Source organism: Colias eurytheme, chromosome 9, assembly GCF_061535395.1.
Source record: "Colias eurytheme isolate Ceu_HAF_F1 chromosome 9, ilColEury1 Martin Lab GWU primary, whole genome shotgun sequence".
Taxonomy (NCBI): domain Eukaryota; kingdom Metazoa; phylum Arthropoda; class Insecta; order Lepidoptera; family Pieridae; genus Colias; species Colias eurytheme.
Genome location: NC_142988.1, coordinates 11,291,244 through 11,317,900, shown reverse-complemented (window position 1 = coordinate 11,317,900; position 26,657 = coordinate 11,291,244). Strand labels below are relative to the sequence as shown.

The window sequence follows — 26,657 nt, the reverse complement described above, 5'->3', positions numbered from 1 at the left end:
AAAAATAAAGAAAACTTCGGAAGGCGCATTTACTACGCAATCTCTACGTCAATCTGTTTACTGGAAAACATATTTTACACTGAAGATCATGGCTTTGTCTTATCATGTGTTTCATTTAATTATGCTTGATTGAATAATTACACTGGTCAAAATAAAGAGCAGAAGGAAGACACTTATAAAAACTCCGAGCCAAGATGCGTGTAATATATAATTGTGTCCGGACTTATCTTAAAAAGACAGGTATAATCTATAAAGAAAAATCTTGGGTGGAGGCTTTTAAGGATAGTATAAAAATTGTGCAGTAGGTATACATTGGTATGTATTCCACACAATTTAAAAATGTGTCAAGTTTACGACTGTTCTGTCTCCGTTGCAAAAATTATAAAGGCCATGTTATTTTATTTATTTTAATGAAATTATGTAAAAAAACATAAAAAAAGATTTAATTTTTATACTTACACACTTAATTTCTGAACTAATTCCCCAAGTTAGCGACCTTGTATATTTGGTGTTCATTTTTGATCCTCTGACCGTAAAAGCAGACAATAAATTGCATTTTGAGCATTGTGGCACACGTTCCGTAGCACACCATCATTTAGCTGTTATTTATTAGTCTCCCAGTATATGTTCATTTATCATTAATATTTCGCAGAAGCCCATAAAATTGTCATTAAAACCGATACATATCTCTATCAGGACGCAACTTACCGATGTTTTATGGGTTTTGTCCAAATTTGGACCGAATGGTATTTTGTTGTTTAAAAAAAAAGATTTTTATGAACACGCAAGCATCTTTAGTCGATGAAATAAAGGCGATTAGCTTCAATATTACAGAAAATAATGAAAATGAGTTATAATAAGGTGGTTTATGAGATATAAAATTACATGGTGCTCTACCACGAATTCATTATAATATTTATCACGTTACAAAGAACCCAGCCACTTTTGATTGTAGGTACCCATGACATTAAAATCTAGAGTGATTATAAATTTATTTTCATAACAACCTGTTCATTTGCTTATCCGCTGTATTAATACTAAAAATAAATTGTTAATCAGAAGTGGAAATTAAAAATTATTAGATATATCTGCGAATTTGTATACTTTCTTTCCAATTACGGGCTATACCTACTAAAACAAAAAAACATCGGGTTGTTAGAGGTATTATAAAGATAAAAATAACATCGACATATTTTCATTAAATAACGTTATAAATAATGTTAATTTAACACGTTCACTGCGGCATGTCCAGTATCGGGCCATCAGCGACTACACCACAGTGCGGCGCCCAAAATCGCAGTTTTCACCGTGGTGCGGCGAGGTTTTTTATATGTTAATCAATGACTAGAAAAGAGACAAATATATTTTTGTGATCACAGTTTGAAGTAGGACTCAATTTCGTTTAAAAATCGTATGGCAAAATATTGGACCAACGCATAGAAAAGAAACCGTTTCTTTTGTGTGCGGCATGTCAAATATTTTGCCATGGACAAGCACCTCATGCCGCACTGTACTGCGAGCGCGCCGCGTGTCAGTCTCGCATAGTGATGCACCAGGACCGAAGCACTTTTCTTTTGAGTTTTTTTAAATGACAATAATACCTTAAAGGCTTTAGTTTTTTTACTTTCTTTTATTTCGTAGCATAAATGTAAAAATGTGATGACAGTTGTGAAAATAATATAAAACATTAAAACAAAAGTTACTGAACAAATTAAAACAAAAGTTACTGAACAATTTCCTGATAGTACTCTATCAAGTACCTTGTTTTATATGTGTTTTTTTTTTTTGTATCGACGATCTCGTTATCTGTTAACAAACAGACTGAAATATACAAAATTTATATCGATATCGATGTTTTATTTTACAGTGTTTCCCATCGCTATTACTGTAAACATGCCGTATCAACGCAGTGCGGGATGGCAAATAATTTTTCACAAAATCAGGGGTTTACATTTTCCCTCATATCTTTTAAACTATTCGGTCAAACTAAAAGCTATTCATGCGGTATATACTAGACTATATATACTATTATCTGAAAAAAAATTTTTTGAAATATCTTGAAATTTCATGAAATTATTAACCTTCAAAGTCAGTAGGTGCGATGTGATAAAAATGGCTCATGACGCACAGTGGTGAACTTGCCGATGTGAAGTATGGAAGACATGCCGCAACAACGGTAAGTTTGGCATTTTAGGTGCCGCAGTGAACGTGTTAATTATGAATAAAATTTTGCGTCAATTAAATAGTTAAATATATCCACAACACTGGGTAGCGTATTTTTAAAAAGAATTTTTATACTTGAAAATATGTTCGGTATAAAATGTATTCATTGCAGGTGCAGGGGTGTAAATCGTAACCATGGCAACCAGCGTTGGTTAAATCTTGGTTCATTCCAATCAGAGATATAAAATAAATGAAACAATTTCCATGCTAATTGTATTTATTACCAATAAAGCCTTGTTAATGTCGACGGGCACCTGTTACAAGATCATTAAGGGAGTACCTATAGGGAAGAAAAACTTAACTTATGTATTTTATTGTTATTTTATACGATGTTGTTTCGATGCGGGATTGAGATTGGCAATTGTAAACGATTTTGTTCATGTACATAATTCTTTCTTTGATTCAGAATCAGTGGAAATAAGGGTTTGTTACTATAAAAATATTAAGAGATGTCAGATGTTTAAGATAGAGAGTGCTAAAGAGAGTAGGTAGGTAATGTTGAAATGATGTTTATTTTATTAGTTGATTGGCAATGCGAGTTAAGGTGCATTCACAAATTCGAATAGAGAGGAAATTAGCGAGGCGAAAAACGAACATGCATAACTCCACAATTATGTAAAATGTATATAGAGCGGTTTTTCGGCCGTAATCACAGAGTAGTGTGTGAAGAGTGTGTTACGAGGCGAATTATAGCGATCATGAATGTGTTAATGCATCATTAGGAGTTAAATTTAAGATAAATAGATAGATTATTTAAAAAATCGTCTTCTATTATATTAAGAACATAGAGTCGGTATGCACATAATCGTTTTTGGGATTTTACCATGCACGTGTTATTGGAAATTAGATTTTTTTTTACCATTTAATATAATGAATTGGATATGGCTATAAAACTGATGATAATAGCCCATATAACTGGAATCATCAAAGCTATATCGTATAACAGTTTTTTAAAAACGGTAAATGTTTGCTATTACCATATCCTAATCGATTTACACAAGTTCGATCTTTAATTATTCAAAAGATAGTTTAGGATTTGATTATACCGTAAATAAATATAATATTCATGTTTATTTATTTATAATGAGTGTTAAAATATATGGGCATTATAAATTGTTGTGGCTGAGGGTTATGAATTAAACGCCCAAAACGTAATTAAAACGTTATGATTAAAATTAATCGCCAAATGTATTGCTTGAGAACGGTTCCACTATTTCGGCTATTTTTTTAACGTTTTTGTTAAGGAACTACGAAGGGTCATTTAGAGAAAACCTGAAAATGTATGTATGAGGCAGCTAGTAAATAGTAATTTATAATAAAATACGGCAATTGGCATGAAATGCAGTAATATAATATTTCAATTTTCATGGAATGTAGTACCTACTATTCGTAAAACACACACATTATATAAAATATAATACGTACCTACTGAATAAACTGTATTTTTCTTTAAAATCCTATTGGTTGTGCATCTCCTATTTTTCTATAACAATATTTTGTACTTTGATTTAGTACAAGATGCAATTTGGATTAAATCAATCTTATTTAGTACCTAATCATTCTACACTATATAAATAATGCATGAGTGAGTAATCAGTAACCGAATTAGCATTTGCCATAGACAACTTATTGAATTATTACAGTTCATTGACTGACCTCTATGAGTGATGTTGTCATCACAAACCACAGGTCAAAGTACTATGAGCCTCGATCATAACTTTATTATGGAACCAATTAAAACGGTACTAGACCAAAATTGAATAGAGTTAATTACTTATTTTAGATAATAAAACCACTAGAAGATAAATGAATAGAGTTGATTGGTTTTATATAATTACTTCAATATGTAGGTATAACTGTTTTATCTGTATTTGTTAAGCATAAGCAATTCGTTTTTTGAGGAAACGATATAATAAAATAATAATACGGATATAATAAAAAATATAGGAAACTGCAACTGCAACTTGCATAGAGCTTTCTTGGTATTTACAAAATAAATTGAAATTTGAAACTTGGTTCTTCACATAGTCAAATGGGCTGCAAAAAATAATCCTCAAAAATACAGTTTTCATTAGAAAAGACAGAAATCGTGGAAATAAATAAGAAAAATGTCTATAAATATGTAAATTATTAAAAATAGCTTGTACACAGGTACACGCTATTTAATAACATATCAGATTCAAACTAAATAAAGGAAATAATAGTCGTACATAAATTAATAATATGAACATTAAATTATGAATTTATTATAATTATTCCTCGTATTAATAAATCGCGATCAAATTGAAATTAAAAATGTTTGTAAATTTACTTTGTATACTGCTATTGGCTGTATTCATAAAGATTAACCTGACACTAATAGACTAGAAATGATAAAATAGCACCTTATATCGTTAATTATAGAATTTCTTTCGCATTTCTGCAAAAATATGTTAATGATGTGACGAATATTCAACATACGTCAACAGATTAAAAATGCTTTTGCAAAGTAATATTTTTGTTTTTAAAAATTTTCCTAAAAGCTTTTTAAGCTTTCAGGTTAATCATATTACCTATATACCTATGCATTTATTTTCAGATGGACCTCAAAAGGCGAAGTGAACCGTCGTTTCTCACTTTTTGGATATTCCTTTTACAAGTAAGTTGACTCAGAAGACTATTTCGCAAATTTAATTTACAATAAAAAAAATTATTAAAAAGGTAGAGTATCCTAGGTTTATTAAATTTATAAAACATATAGCCTAAACCTTTCTCATACTAAAATTTGCATCCAATAAAGAAGCAGACTGTAATAAAATTTATTTAAAAATGATCAACAGTGTCGCAACCCTACGCCCTAAAAAAACAATTTTTAACATTTGAGAACCTCAATTTTATTTTATTTGTTTATAAGAACATAACGGTCATCATCATCAACTTATAAGACAATGGTTTGCATTCCAGATGTTAGGCAGCGCCCGCCGCGGTGCAGAGGGCCACGGGAGGCTCATGGACCCTCCAGCCAGGAACTCCATGTGGCGGTTCGGTTTCCCCAACCCGGTCAATTATAATGACAACGAGCTGTTTTGTGGAGGATATGCCGGTCAGTAATTTGGCGTTATGCTCTTACTGCATTGTACAGCGTTTGTTACACAGTACGCTTAATAGCTAAGCCCTAAGTTAAGCTTATGCGAAAGTACTTAAATAGTGTTTTCAGTAGAAGCGCTTTGTGATAAAAACGTGCATGATGCATCTTCTCTATTGTATGCTCTGATAAAAACGTCGATATGTAATGATGTTTCGTAATATTTGCTATAATACATGGCAACATAACGTTGCTACTGAAATATGCAAACGAAACGAAACGAAACCACAGAATACATAATAGTAGCTAAACGCTAACGAAACATAGGAACTTTCATTATTTAGTTTCAAATTAATATTCTATATATACATAAATGGTTTTCAAATTCTAATCGAGATCCAATTATCTGGTAATTCGAGAGGTGTATGCGCCTGCTACTCAATCGTGACTGGTGTATAAATAAATGGACGATAAAATCTTTTAAAAATATTGTACGATTTTATACTCTAGAATAGCTTGGTGTTTTTTGTTCAGTGTCAATATCGACACGAACTTTGCAGAATTGGTGTCTATAATTAGACCTACTGTTAGCGGTGAGGAATACGTCAATATAAACTTGAATGTTGATCTGCATTGGAGTGACTTGCTTAAAAGCTTATTATGTACTTATTAAAGTACTTAATCGGTCATGACAAGTCTGGGTTTTACGCAACTTACATCATCATGTTGACGGAACTACAGGGTGTCTTTTGTATTCAAAGGAGATATCACACTTTTTATTTAGCCATTGTTTTATTAAAAACAATATGCTATCTGTTAAGTATCAATTGGGTACTGAATTATTGATTCGATTGCAGAGTTGACATGCATGCTATCAACTTCTATCGACTATGATATGACTATAATATTATTAAACTGTTTTATTTCTGTGTATGATGGAATGCATCACAATTAAAAGTTGAAATACTAAATTAATATTTATTAAATTTTGTTAAAACATATGATAAGGCTAATCACTGTTTTGTCCTTTCCGTTGACCAATTATATAACAATTATTTGTTTTAAATGTTACAAAGATTGTATGGTATAATGGCATAACAACAGAAAAAGTTACACACGTTTTTATTGGCACGTGTAACTTTTGTAGCGATAGCGAAAAAATACGTAGAGTTCTCTACCTATTTTATGATAACCAGCCAATAAATCACGTAACAGATACAATTAGTCTACAAAATTTTTGAGATGTGTTATAAATTAGGTGTTATTCACACGTCGTATCATAAACACGTTTAAAATTATTAGACCTAGGGTAATTGCGCTGGTTTGCCGTCCAGTTTCGGTTTTCGTCCATTTGACTGACCTGCTACAATCACGTGCGTAAAACTTGAATACAAACCTACCTTCCCGCGCAAGTTTGCACTTTTTACGGTCCTTAATGTGTGAGCAACAGTACTATCAATATCAAAATTTGATTTGACAAGAAGAGAGTTCAAAAAATTAACGTAAAAGTGGCCGCTTCCCATCCGTGCCTTGCAGATGTCATCGCGCGAGAGAAAAATTTGCCGGCGAGAAAAGTTCATGGTAAGTTAAATCTCTGTTTTAGCTAGTTAACGTAATGTTTTTGGTACGTATGTTTAGTTATAAGCCTATTAAACGCAATTAGAAGTGTTTATCATACTTTTTTTATAATACTCTTCGAAAAATTAAGTGGACGGATACTAGGTTACCAAATTCTCAAAATATTTGGTTTTCGTCCAAGTGGACGAAAACTCAAACAGCTACGTGAATATTTGTTAGGTTCTTTTTACTGTATCGGACCTTTAAAATACTGAATAGTTTCTCCCGAAGTGATCTTTATTGCTATTAGTTTAGATTTTTTGGTTTCCGTCCACTGCTTTGTCAGTGCTGCCAAAATAAAAAAATATTTAAAGAAGTGGACGAAAACTAAATTTAGCTTTAAACGTTTTAGTTTTCGTCCATGAATGAGTATTGGAGTGGACAAAAATTAAAAATGGCTATTCTTTTGCAGTACTTTTCGTCTTTTTTACGTATTGAAAAGTTTTCTATTCAGTATCTTCCTTATAAATAATTGGTGAGGGCCAGAGTGTTGTAGGTACCTAATATTGTCATTCATTCAGTCAAGTATCATTCTCCTTATGTGAAGTAGAGTCAATTATTCGTGGCATAAATGGGGGTAGGTCAGACATAATACACTGTATTTTTCTTGATTATCATTCACTTGAGTATCATCTTTTATTCTAGGTCTGTTTTGCCAATGCAATATTTTTTTATTCTCCTTACTCAACGTATCCTAAGAAAGATCTTATTGTTTTTAGATGGCCTCGAAGGAGTCTAAGAAAGCTAGAAAAAAAAACGCTACGTACACTGAAGAATCTTTAATAAAGGCATCAGTAAGACAATAATGCATAGTTCAGTAAGGTATAGTATAGTTTATTTTAGTAGCTAAAACGTATTATTATGGCTGTGTTTAATATAGTACGTTTCATTTGATAAACAAAGTACAGTGAAACTTGGTTAAGTGGGACCTGGATAAGTGAGAAACCTCCATAACTGGAACGCATGCTGAGGTCCCAACACTTTGGCACTGAATTACCTCTGTTAGTGGGACGAGGTAAACCTCTATATCTGGGATTTGTTCTTTCGATTTATCATCATAGTTACCTCTATAACTGAGACAGCGAGTAAATTTTATATGCATAAACCTCTGTAACTGAGATAACATTGTTTGTTTACTCATTCTTATTCTACCCACAAATTCCACACGTAATTCCAAGTACGTAAGTACAAATTTTGAGCTTCAATTACCTTCAGTTTTAGTTTCACTTTACTATCATACAGATTTTTATTTGAAAAATGTCAAATTATTATTGGATCCCTCTGTAAATGAGACAGATATTTATTTATACCTGTATATCTGAGACACTGGGTAAGTGGAATACCTCTATAAGTGAAACGAAATTGCAGGTCCCTTGATGTCTCACTTAACCAGGTTTCACTGTATTAGAAGGAATATTTCTGTTTTTTGATGTAATTTCTCAGTCCTATAATTACTTTATTCATTTACATTGTACGCATTCCTTTCTTTATTACGAATGATTAATCAGTCATCACTAACGCATATAAAGACTGCCAAGTGCTACATAGATCTCAGTGTTGACTAGTTATATTGATTATTATTAGTAAAACTAAACCTGTAAGGTAGTGAGAAATTGTGATGTTGATTAAATAAAAGTATATATTTACCTGTAATTGGTTTTTAACTTAATAGTTGACCTACCCTCCTTTTTCTACACGGTGGTCGAAAACTAGCTTACACTAGGACGAAAACCAGTTTTTTTGGACGAAAACTAGCATTTACCCTACTTTTGCAGAAAATAATTTAAATAAAAAGATACGTCAAAATGATTTATTTTCACTTAATATTATCTTAAAGAAGACTATATAAGGACTAAATAAAAATATTATATGTTTAAGGAAGGGTGCTCCAAAATATTTATTTCGCATCACAAAGTTGGCAACTCCCATAACTGGACGAAAACCAGCGCAATCACCCTATAAATATTCCAAGCCATATAATTTCCAATGGTACCTACCGACCTGCCTACCGACCGCTACAAACGACAAAGAACAGTGATTACCTAGCCCTAATATGTAGTAAGTACATTTGAAGTAATGTCCCATCCTATAATCCTTACCCTAGCTTTAAACCATGACAAACAGTATAAGCAACTAGTTTATTACCTAATATTTGAACCACGATCGTGGGCTGATGTAGCGTGTGTTCAGTCCAGTGGGAGCAGAACCAGGGGCGGTGCGGGGTGTGCGGGGACGCGGACAACCTGGCTGTGCCCCGGCCGCACGAGGCGGGCGGCATGTACGGGAAAGGCATTATTACACGGCATTATAGTGTTGGACAGGTATGTACATTTCGTTTTTTAACTTTTTTAGGCGCGTTGAGCGTAAAATTTCAAGGTCGGACTCAGGTCATGGAGTAGAGCGATTATTTTGGTATATTGCCAATGAAGTTTCACTTCTGACATGTGTGCTCGGCACACATGCTCTTTTTCAATTTTCACATCGTATACTTACCTATTTCCACTCCGCCCCGAAAAAAAAGGATTGTAAAAGGAGAGAGGGTCTATTTGCTATCTGCACATTAAACTTTGTATCGCAAGTTGTGAACCTTTGACTTTGTTGTAGAGCTTATGAATTGAAAGTGCGAAAATAAGTTTCATATACCTACTTTAGAACTTAAAATAAATTGGGAGAACCTGCTAGAAAATGTGATACAATTTCAATACTAATGAAAATGCTTGTTTCAGGAAATAGAAGTAGAAATTGAATTAACGGCAAACCACTTGGGCACATTCGTGATGAAGTTGTGTCCAAATAACAATCCCAAACAAGAAGCGACACAGGAGTGCTTCGATAGGTACGTCATAATATTCGGACATATTAATTTAGTCGATAATAAGTTCCAAAGGCCTCTTTTTTAGAAGAAAGATGATTGTAATGGATAATTGAACTGTTTTCCTTTATTTTAATGGTAACACTCCAAGAGCACCAGAAACCTTAATTTATGGTTTAGAAGGTTTTACAATATTTCTAATATAGCCAAAAGTTCAGAATAAACTGTAATTTGCTTCTTATATTTACAGATATCCTCTATACGTAGCTGGTACACGAGAGGACAGGTTCCTCATACCTCTAGACACGGCGAAGAAAGAGATTTTTAGATATAGAGTGCGATTACCTCCTTATATCACGTGTACACAATGTGTATTACAATGGACTTACTATACAGGTAACTGGTACATAAATATCTCCAAATTTTGTATGTAAGTACGTAAGTAGTTTATGACTTGTCCACCTTTGTACCAAGTAATATCAGACATCCCAAAAATCGACACAGGTTCTGAAGAACTTGTTCATAGGTAGATATTATCGTTTTCATTTTGCTGTATGTTTTGCCCTTAATATTCAATTTGTATATGGTAAATAAGATGCTCAATCAGCTGGTAATTGAGACCGTATGTGAGCTAATTTGTAGAATAACTCCTATTCCTGTTACCTAATTCATAATCTAAACTAAAATACAATTATGATTAACGTATTTTCTTCCTCGTCTATTCATATTTTAAAGTCTACATTTCTACCTATTCCCAGGTAACATGTGGGGCATCTGTCCCAACGGCACTGAAGCTGTCGGATGCGGGAGGTCAGAGACCTTCAGGAACTGCGCTGACGTCAGCATCATAACTAGCACTGGTGGTCTACCGCCGGCCTTCGCGGGTGACCTCAGGAGGGATAACCCCTTCCTGCTGTACTACAGGGACTATAGTATGCCACAGAATGTCTTCCCTCTTGTTGTCAGGTGGGTAATGAGTGTAAATGGAACGAATATACCTACTTGTAAGTATTATATTTTTTGTGCCTATCCGAGTTCTTAAATTAGGGAGCATGAAATATAATTTCAATAAATTGTCAATTTTTTTCTATACAAATATTATAAAGAGGAAAGGTTTGATTTTTTGTTTGTTTGTTTGTATGAATTGAATAGGCTCCGAAACTACTTGGCAGATTTGAAAAATTCTTTCACTGTTGGAAAGCTACATCATTTCTGAGTGACATAGGCTAGGTTTTATCCCGGAAATCCCACGGGAACGGGAACTATGCGGGTTTTTTTTTTGAAAACGCGGGCGAAGCCGCAGGCGGACAGCTAGTATTTCTATAATTTGAGTTTACCATAAGAATTGATACTCATAATATAATTGTGATAAAATAATAATTAATTACTATAGGTACATACCTATTTTAGAGGCTATTGAGTTAATAATTATCATAGAGCATATTGTTTAAAAACGATTTGATTTATATAAGGAAAAAAAACGGAACACGTGCTTCACTTTTATGGCGAATTATTAGTTATTGTAATTATAAAAGAGTAAGAAATTTAAATTGTAAGCTCTACATTGTAGAGCTTTACAATTACCTATCAACCAATCGTTAAGAACTCATGTACATTTCCTTATTGTAAATATGTTTTTTACCAGTTGATGAAAATATCTTGCACTCTATTTTCTGCAAAAGCACATTACTTTATTATAATTATATTATGTATGTATATTAATTTTATATAGCATTTTCAAATTCTACGAGATCAATTTGTTTTACTCTCTCCCAGTTAAGTAAGTTTTGTTTTTATATTCATAATATTATTTTTTAATTTATGCAATATTTATTACTTAATTTGCTTCATATTTCAGCAAAGGCAAAAGTTATAAGCTGGCAAAAGTGCAAGACGTTAGGTATAACATTCATATAATAATTATATATTTATATTTTATTTATTTCTCTATAGATGTGCACTGTAAATTGGATTTTTCTTTCAGCAACGATATATCTGACTATGACACACCGGATTTAAGTACTGATATAATAATTAGGTATTGTTTTGGTCTCTCAAGTGGGAAATTACATGTGGGCTGGGTTCTAGGATTTGTTTTGTGAATAACTGTCTTTGTTTGTATGTATCTGTGAACTGTGATTGTATTCTCTTTTGTGTTGTTGTGTTAGTGACTAACCTGTATGTGTCAGTGTGTAGTTTGAGTTGTCAATAACATTCTCGGTCTTTTAAATGTTCAATGTTTTTGGTTGTAGATTGTGTAGAAGGTATTTGGTGTAACTTTGAATCTCGTAGATATTCTTGTAATTGAATGATTAATTATGTAATATTTTAATATTTCTGTGATGTACACGTAGTTAGGCAAAAAAATTTACAATTTAGAATATATAATAGATTATAGACTTTTATAATGGTTTTATAGAATTTACAGGATAATTCCGAATTCCAAAATTTATTCATCTTGATCAAAGAAAAGTTTCTTAGTTCGTAAACATAATACATTCCTATTTCCTATACATTTTGACTTAAACATACATATACGTTGTTACCAATAGGTACCTACTTCTGTTAACAATAATCCAAAATAAAATGCTATAGAATTATAATCTACCTTTCAGGGACCAAGTGTGTTTGCCATCGGATGGTTACCGCGTGATCCCGGGAATGCAACACTGGTGTCAAACCAACTGTCTTCGTTATCCGCCCAACTGCCCAGAAGCACTGTGCCACTGCCCGTGAGTACCTATATCTTTCATCTTAGTCAGGTCTTACTTTAATAATATATTTATTATGTAACATGTATCCATATAATTTGCGAATATACGAAGTGCAGCATTTTAAATATCATGATTACACTAAATTGAACGGCAATACAATGAATATATATGTTATGGACCAAGTGATAAATTGGGCAGTATACATAATGCACGGTCATTATGAAAAATGCCCAATATGAGAGTGCAATTTGATAATAATTATTCAAATAATCAAATTGACCGGGCATTATACATATTGCCCATCACCTTTTGGGCAGAGTAAAACAAACATATATAATTACAATTTTTTTTATTGTTATTGTCATTTAACTTAAAATAAACTAAATATATTACCACTTAAACAATCAGGCTCATTATTTGGATTAATTACCAAGGACTTCTACCTTAAAAATCCACTAGTTTTTGCATTTAAAACTTAAGAAAAGTCATATTAAAAATATAACATAAAATATAATTAAATTTAAAACAAAAATTTCACAACGTACCTTTGTTTTATAGAAATGACTTATAGTTCAGGATCCCTCGCCCATTTTTGCAAGTGATTACTATCAAGCTAATTTTCCGTGAGTAGCTTTATTTTGATGAGACGATCAATAATTTCCTGTACGAAACTCTCGATTGCGGTAGCTAACAGAGGTAACAAGGATAAAATTTTTTGATTTGATGGTTCTCAAATATTAGAACACTGTGTTGTGTGTGTTCTTCTAACAAATATTTATTAGAACAACTGCCACTGTGATGGCATTTTGAGGTACACAACTTTTTGGCTTTGCGACAACTTTTCAAGCTTTATTATCAAATTGCCCAATTGTCATGTAGCATTATAATAATGACCGTGCAATGTGATAAATAATGAAGTTAAGAGAGTAATTAATCACTTAGCCCAATAAAGCTAGACATTATTCATAATGCTCGTGCATTATAAATAATGCCCGCATTAATCACCTGGTCCATAACATATAGACAAACATTTTTAAATGCGTTTTAAAAGGCATGGTAGAGCAGCGCCAATTTAGTAAAAACATATGACTCCTATTAAAACAACAACTTAGAAGTTTTATATGAAACTTAAAGTTTATGTTATCTATGGATACCTCTTAGAATCATGTTATCCTTATAATATTTATTTGGATAATTCGTAACAGTAGGGTAGGAATACAATTCTCTACTAAAACGGAAAACAAATAGAACAGCTACTACGGCTTTCCTAAAAGTCATATAGAAATACATATAGAGTATTTAACACGGACACATTTAAACTTTTATTAACTTTACAGGAGCGTGTGCGAAGCGGTCGGCGAGTTGGAAGGCAAAGAAGGCGCTGACGTTCACTGCATGGACCTCTGCATCGTGTATCCGCCGCACTGCCCCAAGGACAAATGCTTATGTTACTGAGGGAATATCACAGCAATAGACATTTTACCAATATTACGTCCAATAATAGACAATAGATACTTTTCAATTCAGGGGTTTGATGTCTAATAGCAGCATTATTTCCAGTACGGGAAAGTGATGACATTATTTAGGAAGTAATACTGTTCTAAGACATCGTGGTATGCCCCCCTGTTTCATTCTTGTTGGCTCTAGTTTGATCTTAATCTTGGAATATTACAAAAATAAACTTGTATCTTTTTGGTCACCTATTTTCTATCTACTTACTTTTACTTTTTTTAGGGGGTATCTTTTTATTTGTTACCATCTGTCGTTTAAATTTATATAATATTTTATTACATAAGGAACTAGTAGGTACTACTTAAATATATGTATAGATAAATATACTGAATGTCGCGCACAATTGATTTCCTTTCGTTTTTAATTAATTGAGCGCGATATTTGTTTTTTAAATATTATATTTTCATACGGTTTTAGGAAAATTTATCGAATTCAGGAGTAAAAGAATTTTCAATAAGGCTTGGTTCAAAAATATCCAATTGAATGTTTTTTTACCTAGCTTTTTTAAAAGTAAATACTCAAAATTATAAAGTAACGGTGTATTTAATAAATATAAATAAATGTACAGTTGTATATATCGTATATCATACTATATTTGTAAATATATAATCATCCTTTGTGGATTATTGTACAATTCTGCCATATTATTTTAATGTAATTGGTGCCAGATTAATATTATTTTGTAAAAATAAACGTTTTATAACAATATTATATGTCTTTTATTTACCTATTAATATGATTACTTATGTTCAGGATGTTAAGGAGATAAGAGTGTTCAAATGAAAACCAGTTTATTATCTCATACAATTTTTTTATTTTCATTCAAATTCGCTCATTGACATATCCACAAAAAATATACTTTTATACACAAGTTACATATTTTTAGCTCGATCTGTTCTTGCAATTAATTTGACAGGAAGACCCCCATCCACTATTTGCACATGATGGATGTTCCGATTTATCTTCAGTTCTTTTTTTGATGTTGGCGCGGGGACTACATTAAACTTTTGTAGAATTGCTGCTACTCCTGCCATCGATTGAAACGTTCCAAGACGAGCTCCTACAAAATTTAATTTAAGAGTTATGTTTCATCAAACACTGAAAAGTAACACCATTTTACGATAATGACTCAAAATCGCTGAACTGGCTTTACATGTATATTGTGTTACCACTGGTAAAATAAAACAGAGATAAGACGATATTACTTTTAGAACGTAAGAGATGGTACTAATAGGATATGTGACGGTGCATATACCTACATCAAACGAGCGAATGCTCATTTTAGCCTCACTATGTCAAATTATTTTAGTGTAAACAGGTAGAGCATTCTTTCGTTGTTCTTAGTGCGTTCGAAAATATTCTATGCAATTTTCTAATACTGAACAACACTGAATCGAGTGTTCGTTTACAGTAAAAGAACACGAAAGAATGCTCATAATCTAGCTGTAGCTCTATGTTCGTTTGATGTAAGTGCACCGTTAGAAGAATCCTACGTTACATGGTCGCAGGGTCGCCTCCTTTGTAAAATAAATTCAACTTACCTATACATTTCCTTTGACCCTCACAGAATGGTAAATATGCATATTTTGGCCTCTTATTAACTTCCTCAGCCAAAAATCTCTCAGGCCTATATTCGGTTGGGTTATCGAAATACTTCTCATCAGTATACACCGCCTGTGTAGGTATCACCACTCTTACACCTGGATCGATAGTTATATTCGTACCAGGAAAAGTATACTGCTTTGTACAGATCCGGGAAAAGGCAGTCGTTGGCGGAAATAACCTCATAGATTCCTTCAAAGCCATATCCAGTAAACTCATTTCACTTATTGAGTCATATGTTATTTTATCGTCGTGTTTAGCTAATATTTCATCTATATGTTTTTGAATTCGTTGTTGTACATCAGGATACAATGCTAAATAATGCAATGTTGTGGATGCGGCTATAGCTGACGTAGAATATCCAGCAGCAAAGAAGACATAAACCTGTGCCGCTAAAACTTCTGCATCCATTTCTAGTTCTATTTCCACAGGCGTGCCGTCAGCGTTTTTTCTTTCAAATGATTCACCCTTCATTGTTCCCAGTGCTTCTAGCTCCATCAAAAGGTCTATAAAATCATTACGACCACTGGGCTTAAATTTTCTCTTTGTACGCATATAGTTTACAAGATTTATCAATGCCGTTTTAACGCGACGATCAACATAAAACGTGTTCACGAACATCCAAATGGATGGGATTGCTTCCCCAATAGCCAAAATGCGCGTCTGCCATTCATGTCTAGTGAAAATTTTCTCACCCAACGTCATAAATTGAGAATTTCTCTCACTCATTATGTCTGTATCTAAGCCAAAACCACTTGAGCATATACATTCCATGGAGTAACGTGCCATCATATTATAAGCATCCACGATCCCACCGCCCGCGATTACCTCACTCGCAGCCACTTGAAGTTTTTCAGCGCACCTTACAATTAAGGGAAACATCTTGATTAACTTTTGGTTTGTAAACGCAGGCGTTAGTCTTTGTCGCAGGAGACGCCAATAATCCCCACTGCAGTTAAACAAATTCAACATCATACGTTCTTTTTCTGGATTCCGCTCTACAGCTCGGATGTAAAAGTGATCAAAGTCCAGTGTTAAAATATTCTTAAAAAATTGAGGATCTTTCACATAAAGCTCTGGGGTGCTACCTCGATAATAGCCTATGAAATTTTCCTTGGGATATTTTCGATACAAAATAATGCCTATTTCGGCATTACTCTTTAAACCAAAAATCTTATAACCATGAGTTCCAATGATAGGCCATGGCGTGTCATGGATTATATTTCTCTTTTTCCAATAAGAATAAGTTTTTTTGTATCTAACATAATAATAAACTAAAATTAGAAATATGATAAATACAACCAACGACATGATGCAATTGAACACAACGTTTTAATAAATACATATTTCTGCAAAAAAGTGTATTTATTGATAAAGTACATGTTGATAAAATGTAACAAGTTTTAAGTTTAAAGTGCGTGAAAAATAAATGCATCCATCCTTTTTTACCTTATCTTTTAATGTTATGTACCTAACTACGTTCAATTACGAAACTTGCACTATTTTCGAAGTATATAGAGTTATCGTGTAAACTTTAAAATTGAAAGCCTATGTAGGTAAGCCGTAAGCCTAAATAAACCAAACCTTTGACCAAACTTGAATTAAAAGTGAACCCACCCATGTTAGATGGACTTTCTCTCCGGGTAAAAAAAGACAAAATAAAAAAGAATAATTAATTCAGTAATTTTTACACAGATACTAACTAAAATGAAACATTTGGAAAACAGGGTGGAAATATTTGTTGTAGGTACCTATTTAAAATACCTACTGGAGCTAAGAATTTTATAGTCTTTAACTCAATATCGAATTTTTAAGTCGATATTGAGTTAAATAATCACAAATCACAATGCTTAGAATTTAGACGACTTTTTCATAACGAAGTCATAACGTAACTAGACGAAGACTATTGTTTAAGAATTTTTATTTCGAAAAAATTTTATTTTTAAACAGCGGTGACATCGATCACCTCTAAGCACCCCTAAGATCTTCTCCAAAGACACAATGGACTAATTCACAAAATATGTCCTTGGAACCAATTTCACAGGCACGCCTCCTTCCCCATATTGCACGTGAAACACTGGTCCTGCTTGGAGTGGCTTGGAGTTTGGTGCCGGTACCACGGAGAACTGCTGCAAGATCGCCGCTACGCCCGCCATGACTGCATGGTCCCTAACCTGTATCCTGTATAAAATGAGTACTTAGTCCAAATTTTTATTAAGCAATGTATTGTGGACGAAAACAATTAATTATTTAAGTAAAATTAGTAGCGACTGACTTCGAGTGATCGAGTCAATAATCAATAGAACAGCAACTTACGAACATTACAGGGCAATAGGGCATAATATCAACATTCATTATCAAATGAGAGAAATAAAATATCCTTAATCACATTAAAATGTAATTAAAATTACATAGAATTATCACCAAATTACTTTCCTATCTTTGTGCATATACGTGCCATAGGACCGGATGGAGGAAATAACCTCATCGATTCCTTCAAAGCCATCTCCAATAATTTTAACTTTAATCGATTCGTAACAAATTTTGTTGTTGTTTCTTTTTGAAGTGAAACTTCTTTATCGGGGGTGGACAAAAATTTTGTGAGACATTTTTTGCGTTACGCCGCGCGCGTTACATTTTTGCGTTACGCCGCGCGCGTGACATTTTTGCGTTACGCCGTACTCGTGACATTTTACTTAGGTGTAATTATGGTATTTATTTTTCTAAGTTATTTAAAATTAACCTCACTTTTTGATTGTATTTTTCAATTTTATTATAATATGTTTAGATACACTAACACGTGGGTGGAATTATGTATAAATTTTTTTAATACTTGAATGTTATTGTGGTACATATTTATTTTTCTAATTCTAAAATATTTACAGTTATTCTCAGTTTTTGATTGAATTTTTTAAAACACCAACACGTGGGCGTGATCATGTTATTTATTTTTCATCTCTGTCTTAATATGTATATACATATTATGTACTATGTGCGTCATTAATTTCTGACTGTTTCGAGATTTGGTGCAAAATAAAACAGTGTGTAAATAAAATTAAACAATTGAGTAAAAGTATAATTTTATAGATAACACGTTGAGAAGTTCCCTGTCTAAATATATATACATATCTTGTATAAATACATACATAATATGCCTATAGATCTTCACTCAATTGTTTTATTTTCCACCAAATTTCGAAACAGTCAGGAATTAATGACGCACATATTATATTATATACGTTTTAATATAGAATATTTTTAATTTTACAACCTTTACAACTTGATCATTAGGAATTTATTACCTCTATTGTTCGAACAAAAATAAGTTACCGACTTTAAGAACGTGCCGACAATGTAATTGTTTCTTAGAAAACATTTTAGGAGTATACGATAATAAATCTATGACTCACGTAAACACGTGTTTGCTTGATTGGTGTCAGGTGTTCAATTATAATTTTATGAATTCAAAATTTATAAGAATAAACATCAAACTCTCTGTCCAATCAAAATCCGCCTAAGTCGAAATCCTTTATAAGCTGAAAACGGCAGTGGCCGGCGTAAATATTCAAATAGGTAGCGAGGAGCGAAGCGACGAGCATCTTAGGTTAACTTTTGAACTACCGCACGAGCCGAGCGAGCGAAGCGAGCGAGTTGCAGCAGCGGCCGGTGTAAATATTTAAATAGGTAGCGAGGAGCGAAGCGACGAGCATCTTAGGTTAACTTTTGAACTACCGAACGAGCCAAGCGAGCGAAGCGAGCGAGTCGCGGCAGTGGCTGGCGTAAATATTCAAATAGATAGCGAGGAGCGAAGCGACGAGCATCTTAGGTTAACTTTTGAACTACCGCACGAGCCGAGCGAGCGAAGCGAGCGAGTTGCAGCAACAGCCGGTGTAAATATGTAAATAGGTAGCGAGGAGCGAAGCGACGAGCATCTTAGGTTAACTTTTGAACTACCGCACGAGCCGAGCGAGCGAAGCGAGCGAGTTGCAGCAGCGGCCGGTGTAAATATTTAAGTAGGTAGCGACGAGCGTGTGACTAACGTATTTCTTTAATATTGTATATAGTTAATTATTTTTTGAAAAATAAGGACATAAAGAAGTTTCACTTCTTACGTGTGTACTCTAGTACACGCACACATTTTTTGAATCTGAGGGTTAAACGCTAGATAATGTAACGTTATTGACTTTGCTGTTCTGAGGTAGAATATCCTTCTGCGAAAAAGATATAAAGGGGTTTGAAACTTTTTGTATGGACGCTGGCATATCGACCCGCCGCGATTTTGATTTTTTTTCAAAATCGCGGCGCACGATTAAAGTGGTATGTAATGGATAGAGGACACATAGACGAACAAAAAATATCATAGTACCCTAAAGCGTCACATTACCGAGATATTTGGAGGTAAATATTCACTTATGAGTACAACGACAAACACTAAAAATAGACTTATTACGTGTCTATATGCATAATAATATTATCTCTAAATAATCACTCCCAGGTAGATTATTATTATTACAGGAAGAAAGAAGGTATTCATTACATTTTTCATTACTTACTACAACTTTAATTGTGCGCCGCGATTTTGAAAAAAAAATCAAAATCGCGGCGGGTTGATATGCCAGAAAGTTTCAATGCCCTTTGTGCTGCAAATACCTCTACGTCCATATCAAGCTCTATTTCAACAGGTGATCCATCTGCATTTTTAATTTCGAATGATTCACCTTTCATTGTACCTAGAGCTTCTAATTCAATCAATTGATCAATTAAATCGTTTCGAGCGCTCGGCTTGTAGTTTCCCTTCTCCTTTGATGTTGTGGGTGATTGGCTTTATATCTTCTGCTGTCTATTACAATTTACAATGTCAATGTCAATGTCATTATGACAACTTGACATTCGCTGTGCGCATTTTGCGGCCAATCAGCTTTCAGATTTCATGGATATTTGGAAATTGAATCTTTGATTGGATTAGCATAAATCAACCGGTCGATTGTGTGTAATCTTTGAGATATTTTTTGTTTGTGGCGAATTATATTGTTGCGATTTCTAGATAAACATGGGAGATCTTTTGGAAGATGATGTGGAATTTCGTGGGGGTACGCTGGAACTATCTACTGAAAATAGTGGTGCAGAAAATGCGGAGAATAGAGGCAGAGGTGTGACGCAAAGTCAAAATAAAGTAAAAACTCCATCAAACGCAAATCCATCTGTGTTATCTGGTGCTGATTCTCTATCTTCGTCGGCATCGTCGTTTGCAGGTAATTGTTCTTAGGATAAGATAATAACAACATACTAAAACACGAATAATAAGGTAATGCAGATTAACCACCATTATGTATTGGAAAATTCCATTTATTTTCATTTATTCTTTGAACTTGACCATTGTTTTGTTGCTGAAAGGAAAATTGGCATTATAAATACAATTTCTTATCATAATCTATCTATTGAAAAGTTAAATAAAATATGTATAATAGTCATTATTGTAATGAATTCACTCTGCGTGCAAATGTATATACTTAGGTGCAAGGACAAACATAGTCTGCTCTTTTAGCTACTACTTAAAACTAATTAGATTTAACATTAATAATTCATTAATACCATCAATATACTGGGCAGGGCTATTGCCCATTATGGATCTATTACAAGAACTGGATGTAAACCAAGTTTGCAGATATTATTTCATTAGTCATTCATTTTTTCAGTTTCATTATTACTGATTTGCTATCATCAAAATAATGTGTACATTTTGACAATACCAAAGTAGTAGTGGTTGAAAAATGGTAAAAAGCTGCAAAAAATTCTATATAGCTTATTATTCATTTTTAGATGCAAGACAAGATCAGAGCACTTCAAATAATGAGAATGCAGCTCCACAACCTCACACAGTGTACCCAAGATATGATGTTCCTTTCGACAAGGACAATATTAAGGACTTCTTTACATTCCGAAGGGGTGTTGTCGAGAATGCTATACAGGAATGCATTACTGGGCTTTTGTTCCCTGAAGACGGGGAGTATTTGGGTTCTTGGCTGTTGACTGAGTAAGATTATTATGTTATCAGTAATAGCTATCTTGTAAGACACTTTAATATTCTTAAATATCTTTACAAGTCGTAATTTGATTGATTCTTGCCTTCTTTGTTTTCTTGTTAATTTTCTCTTTAGTTGTGCATATTGTCATCTTCAACTCAACAACTCAAGTTTAAGAACTTGAGTTAGAAGACCACTTTCCATGTTCCACATTCTACTCAAGCTGTAACTTCCTTTTAGTTTGAGTATATAATTTGTGTATTGTAAGGGCTTTTAAACACAAATATTCAATGTACTGATTTGGAATCATTTCTCCTCAAGTGTTCAGTTAAGTACAGCATCATGTTTTTACAGAATCACACTATGGGACAATGAAAAGGAAAGGATTGTGCTATTAACATCCAGGTTGGTGATGACAATAAAGTATGATTTCATTGCAATGAAGCAACTGGACTTCCGAAAGACATACCTCGATGATTTGGACACAGTTGTTATTGGTGAATTAGTGTATCCACCGTCATCTTTAGTACCGTAAGTTATTTTTAATGTGGTGATTATTATGTTTCATAGATTGGTGTTTATTTTGTTAATCCTATTTATTATTTTAACTGTCTTATGAGGAATAGGCAGTGCAATGTAAGTGAATTATAAATTGATGAAGTAGTAAAGAATACTTGAAACGTTTCCGCTAGGCAGAGATTCTGAGCCTGTGAAAGAAGAATAAATTAAATATAACATATTATGTAAATGTTAACATAATTATTATGTATATGAAAAGCCTCTTAATTGTTGTTCTATAACTATTATTGCCTTGCAGCACATTATGTAATTTTGAGTTAAAAGAACTATAACTTAACTATACTCAAATGGTAGATTTAAGAAGACCACTTATTGTCATTAAATCACATAAATAGGGTATATCGTCAATAACTAACTAACATGTTATAGTCGTCTAAACGGTTTCGCGACGGGCGTGACGACAGTGGTCAAAGACTGCGTGATAGACCGTCTCTGCCGCAGACCCGCCGCCACCGACGACAGCGCTAAACCGTTCGATCCCAAATACTTTGAACCTAGGTACTTTGAGTTGCTGTAGACGCTGTTTATGTTGTTTAGATGAGATTGGATGATTATTTCTGAAAATATTGTAGGTATGAAAGATTCATGGATCTGCCCAATTTGTCCGACTTTTAATGCATAATGGCAATTCTAAAATATCTATATCATATAGTTTCTTGCCAGTTCTTCTTCATAGATACTGCTTTCCGAATCGGTGGCAAATGTTAAAAATATGTAATGACGATTCAACAGTGCTTCTAGAAGAGAAGTCCAATTGAATAAATAAATGTTTGAGTTAATTTTATCTGAAGAATTGAAAGCAAAATTACATGGGCAGAAATTATGAATCTAACTTATGAACAATTGTTTATCCTTAATAGTACTCCAGTCTCCTCTCCTTAGGTAACAAGCTTATTCCCTCTTGTGGTTAAAGATAAAACAGTCTGTCTTGCTCTAACTTATTGTAAAATTGTAAGGATAAAGGGAGACAGTGTAATTTTATCTTTGATTGTAACGCTTGAATGTTTTCTTCACTCACATCTTTCATGCGAGTAGATGCTATGTTAACTCTATTTAGAAGTGATTATTTAATATCATTGTCATACAGTATTACTATAAAGAGCTATTTAGAGCGCTTTTTGTGACTGCTTTCTATTTCTCAATCTTTAAACTTTTTCTCTCTTTTAATTTATAAGTTATTATTTTTTATCATTTTATTTATGAGTTGTATTTTTTGAAAACAAGTTTGTAATTTCATTAATAAATAATTATGGATAAGGGTAATGTATTTATATATCATTAAATTAACATAGCTATCTTATTATGTGATAAAACAACTTATTGTGATGTGCAAATAATGGTTGTTTTTCGATAAATAACAAGGTTAAATTATTGCAAAAAAGTGAAGACTTATGTACTACTATGTATGTATAACTGTTCGAGCAGTGTACCATTCATATCTTGAATTAGAACTTAGGTTAGGCCATTCATATCTTAAATTAGAACAGTTATAGATTATTACTTAGAGCTCTCGTAAAGTCGAACAAATAGTCAAACATTTACTAAGAAAAAAAGAAATAAATGATATTCTAGGAAGAAGAATGCATGTAGAAATGCCTACTTAAAATAATTTATACTATTTTTTTTATATTATTGGTAAAAAATTAGAAGAATATTTACAAAGCTCGAAAAATAACATTATTTGGTTTAAAGACGAAATAACGAAATTTTCTAAAATTTCACAAGTATTAATCGTAAAATCGAAAATATACGGTGAATTGTCTGCTATTAAAATGTTAATCATAAGTAAATTTACTATTTTTAGAGAGCGTAACCTCCGCGGTGTCCGTATGATGTGGAATAAGGGGGAGCCACTGCCTCTGAAGACTGTGTGGAACCCTTTCAGCCAAGATGTGCCGTTCATCACTTTTGCTTCTCACCCTATTTATTGGCATAAAGGTAATGAATTAAGTGATTAATTGTATGTATAATGTACATACTACTACTTATACTAGTAGTATTAAATAATATTGAGCATTTTATTGAGCAACCACGCGGTTGATGTTGCTTTTAGATATCTCAAGATTTAAGTGAATATATTATAGGTATGTAAGTATTTAAGCCCTCTTTAAGCCAGGTAATATCGTAACAATTTTTGTCTATTATGAATTATATTAATTATCCTCTAAATTGAATAATTTATGTAGTGTCGATCTAATAGGTAGTTTTACAGTAGTGTATATTGTTTTTTAATAGATAATTTGATTCACAACAATATATTAGTGGGTTTATAAAACTTTTTTCTTACTATAACAGATGGAGGCATAGAAGAAAGATCTACTTACGACATGGAGACCTTCGCCCAGAAGATACAGCGGGCAATAGAAAGCATGCCGTCAAGTTCATGCTGTATCCACCATTCGCCAATCGTGATTCAAAGTTATCTTGGAATAACATCATTGCTTCATAATAAAGCCAGCATGGGCTTCTTCAAAGTGCGAGGGAAGTTCAGCTTTTAGGTTTTTGATAGTTTTGAGGGTAGTTGGCAGTAGGTGTTAATTGCTATCATTGAGATTATTTAATATTTTATTGTGTTGCGGGCTGTAATGGAGTGGTCTGGAGACCAAGATGAAAAGACCTTCGATTAGGAGGAAATTGAAAGGCGTGAATTTGTTGTTGACCATTAGCAGTATAGTTACGCTATTGGTAGATGTAGACATCGAATGTTTGTCATTTTTTGCATTTATATGAGGTTTTGTTCAGATTCCTACAAAATTTTTGCATGAAGTCGCAATTTGGTTAAATGAATACGCGATGGAAAAGATCAATTATCATTATGTCTATATGCTATGTACAAAAAACATGCTTGAGGTGGGTACATACTACATTGAGAATTATAATTAGAATTATGAGTATGGAGGCCGTAAATAGCCATGCAAAGCATTCATTGAACCATAAGGGATCTTAAAAGACTCCCGTTTGGTCGTTTTCTTTAGTATTAAACAGAGGAAGTGATAAAATTGAACCTCAGTACAAAAAAAAAAATCAGTAGTAAAATTTTTGTTTGAGGAATTGGGAATGAAGATTACAAAAATCTAGCTGTTAGTCCAATGGGATGTATCAGAATAATTTTATCATGTACTTGCAGTGTATGTGGTTTTTTTTACAATCGTTAATAGTTATAAATAATTGGTCATGTGTGTTACATATTTTTCTCAGTATTTCGCATTTAAGGTATAAAATAGTTTATATTCCAAGTTAATTGATTGCGTATTGTGTTTGTATGTCTTTCTAATGAGATTATAATAAGGTCAGGTGGGGTAAGAGGGTCACTGGGGGAAGAGGGCCTAAAGACCATAACTAGTAAACCGAAACGTTTATGACTATGTACTTTCCGTCGGTAAAACAGTGAAGGCGAATTAGTTTGAGCGGTTTTGAGTAGATGTCGCTACGTAGCACAGACGTTACAAAAAATGTAAACAAATGTGACAGTTGCGAATTTGACTTACACCAAGTTGGCGCGTTTTTTTGCGAACCCATATTTTGTTGTTAAAATAGTGCTAGAAATATTTTAAATACAGTGATACACGGAAAAAACTGTAAGTATTTCTTTTATTAATCATTTTAGTTGAGAAACAACTAATTATGTGAATTTATTTCGCTTGAAAATCCTTGCCTCCAAAAACAATAGCTGGGGTAAGAGGCTCACTATTGACGGTGAAAGAGGAACATACGTTTCTCTTCCCCCGTGTCAGGGGTGACCAACATTTTGATTAATTTTTTAGTATAATTTATAATTTATAGCCAGTGTTGTCTAGGGGCTATTATAACAAAAAAATTTTTTTAATCGGTCTTTTAGTTTTTGAAACCATATTATTATTATCACAAACAAATAAAAAATTAAATATTTTTTTTATTATATTATACCTATATATAGATAAATAAAATTTCATGCGATTTGTATACGTCTCTTTCTCTATAATTGTAATAAGTATTGACTTCTTGTTATTTGACTGTTGCAGGAATATAAGATAAAACATGCCGCGAAAATATATAAGAAAATCTAATAGAAGCAGTTATGATAATGATAAATTAAATGAGGCTGTCAATGCAGTGAAAATGCAAACAATGCTTGTTTGAAGTCATGGCCGATTAAGGGTTAAAGACTGAATCGCAATGTTGATCTCATATCACATAGTTTATATGATTAAATAAAAATAGCAGTATAACTTGTCGACTTCTTTTTAGTTTGCCACCCCTGATCGAACCTGTATGTCCCTCTTACCCCGAATTGATGTATTCTTGTTTTTTATTCCAAATTATACCTTATTTCATCTATATTAAGATCTAATATTGATCAAAGACATTCTACCTACAAATTAACGAACATTTAGCAACGAATATTTTAATTCAAACTCCAATATTAGGAAATACAATGACTGTCCCTCTTACCCCATGTAAGGGGGAAGAGGAACGATTACTCAATCTTGACATTAATGTCAATATCTTCGTAAGAACTGTTATTAGAGTAA

The 26,657-nt window shown here is 32.9% G+C and overlaps 3 protein-coding genes and 1 long non-coding RNA gene across 6 annotated transcripts in view; 3 read left to right on the top strand and 1 right to left on the bottom strand.

Moving 5' to 3' along the window:
* The window catches only part of LOC149906140 (uncharacterized), a 43,877-nt gene extending 29,227 nt beyond the window's left edge, over positions 1-14,650 (top strand). The window contains exons 2-11 of one of the 2 annotated variants that reach the window (XM_090105630.1): positions 4,802-4,861; positions 5,167-5,305; positions 9,095-9,225; positions 9,631-9,740; positions 9,967-10,112; positions 10,475-10,682; positions 11,575-11,616; positions 11,701-11,754; positions 12,332-12,448; positions 13,768-14,650. In XM_090105630.1, coding sequence (XP_089961756.1) covers positions 4,802-4,861; positions 5,167-5,305; positions 9,095-9,225; positions 9,631-9,740; positions 9,967-10,112; positions 10,475-10,682; positions 11,575-11,616; positions 11,701-11,754; positions 12,332-12,448; positions 13,768-13,885 — 1,125 coding nt within the window. In that variant the 3' untranslated portion in view covers positions 13,886-14,650. The remainder of the gene's footprint in view (positions 1-4,801; positions 4,862-5,166; positions 5,306-9,094; positions 9,226-9,630; positions 9,741-9,966; positions 10,113-10,474; positions 10,683-11,574; positions 11,617-11,700; positions 11,755-12,331; positions 12,449-13,767) is intronic. The other variant, XM_090105631.1, reaches the window with a different exon arrangement.
* A 164-nt stretch (positions 14,651-14,814) lies between these two features.
* LOC149906139 (cytochrome P450 6B6-like) lies at positions 14,815-17,700 on the bottom strand. The gene is made up of 3 exons (XM_090105378.1): positions 17,587-17,700; positions 15,484-16,702; positions 14,815-15,002 (listed from the first exon to the last, which is right to left on the bottom strand). Exons 1-3 carry the CDS (start codon positions 17,698-17,700, stop codon positions 14,815-14,817), a joined length of 1,521 nt encoding a protein of 506 aa, XP_089961504.1.
* Positions 17,701-20,481: 2,781 nt separating this feature from the next.
* Positions 20,482-24,908, top strand: LOC149906138 (tumor protein p63-regulated gene 1-like protein). 2 transcript variants are annotated; one of them, XM_090105709.1, is made up of 6 exons: positions 20,482-20,796; positions 21,365-21,578; positions 21,922-22,098; positions 22,516-22,644; positions 23,951-24,084; positions 24,442-24,908. In XM_090105709.1, exons 1-6 carry the CDS (start codon positions 20,595-20,597, stop codon positions 24,642-24,644), a joined length of 1,059 nt encoding a protein of 352 aa, XP_089961835.1. In that variant the 5' UTR covers positions 20,482-20,594; the 3' UTR covers positions 24,645-24,908. The 2 variants fall into 2 exon arrangements, with proteins under 2 accessions (XP_089961835.1, XP_089961836.1); XM_090105710.1 differs by lacking the exon at positions 22,516-22,644 and having other exon boundaries at positions 20,484-20,796.
* Positions 24,909-25,433: 525 nt separating this feature from the next.
* Positions 25,434-26,359, top strand: LOC149906137 (uncharacterized). The gene is made up of 2 exons (XR_016457087.1): positions 25,434-25,724; positions 26,148-26,359. It is a non-coding gene; the product is annotated as an uncharacterized LOC149906137 (long non-coding RNA).
* Positions 26,360-26,657: the final 298 nt, after the last annotated feature.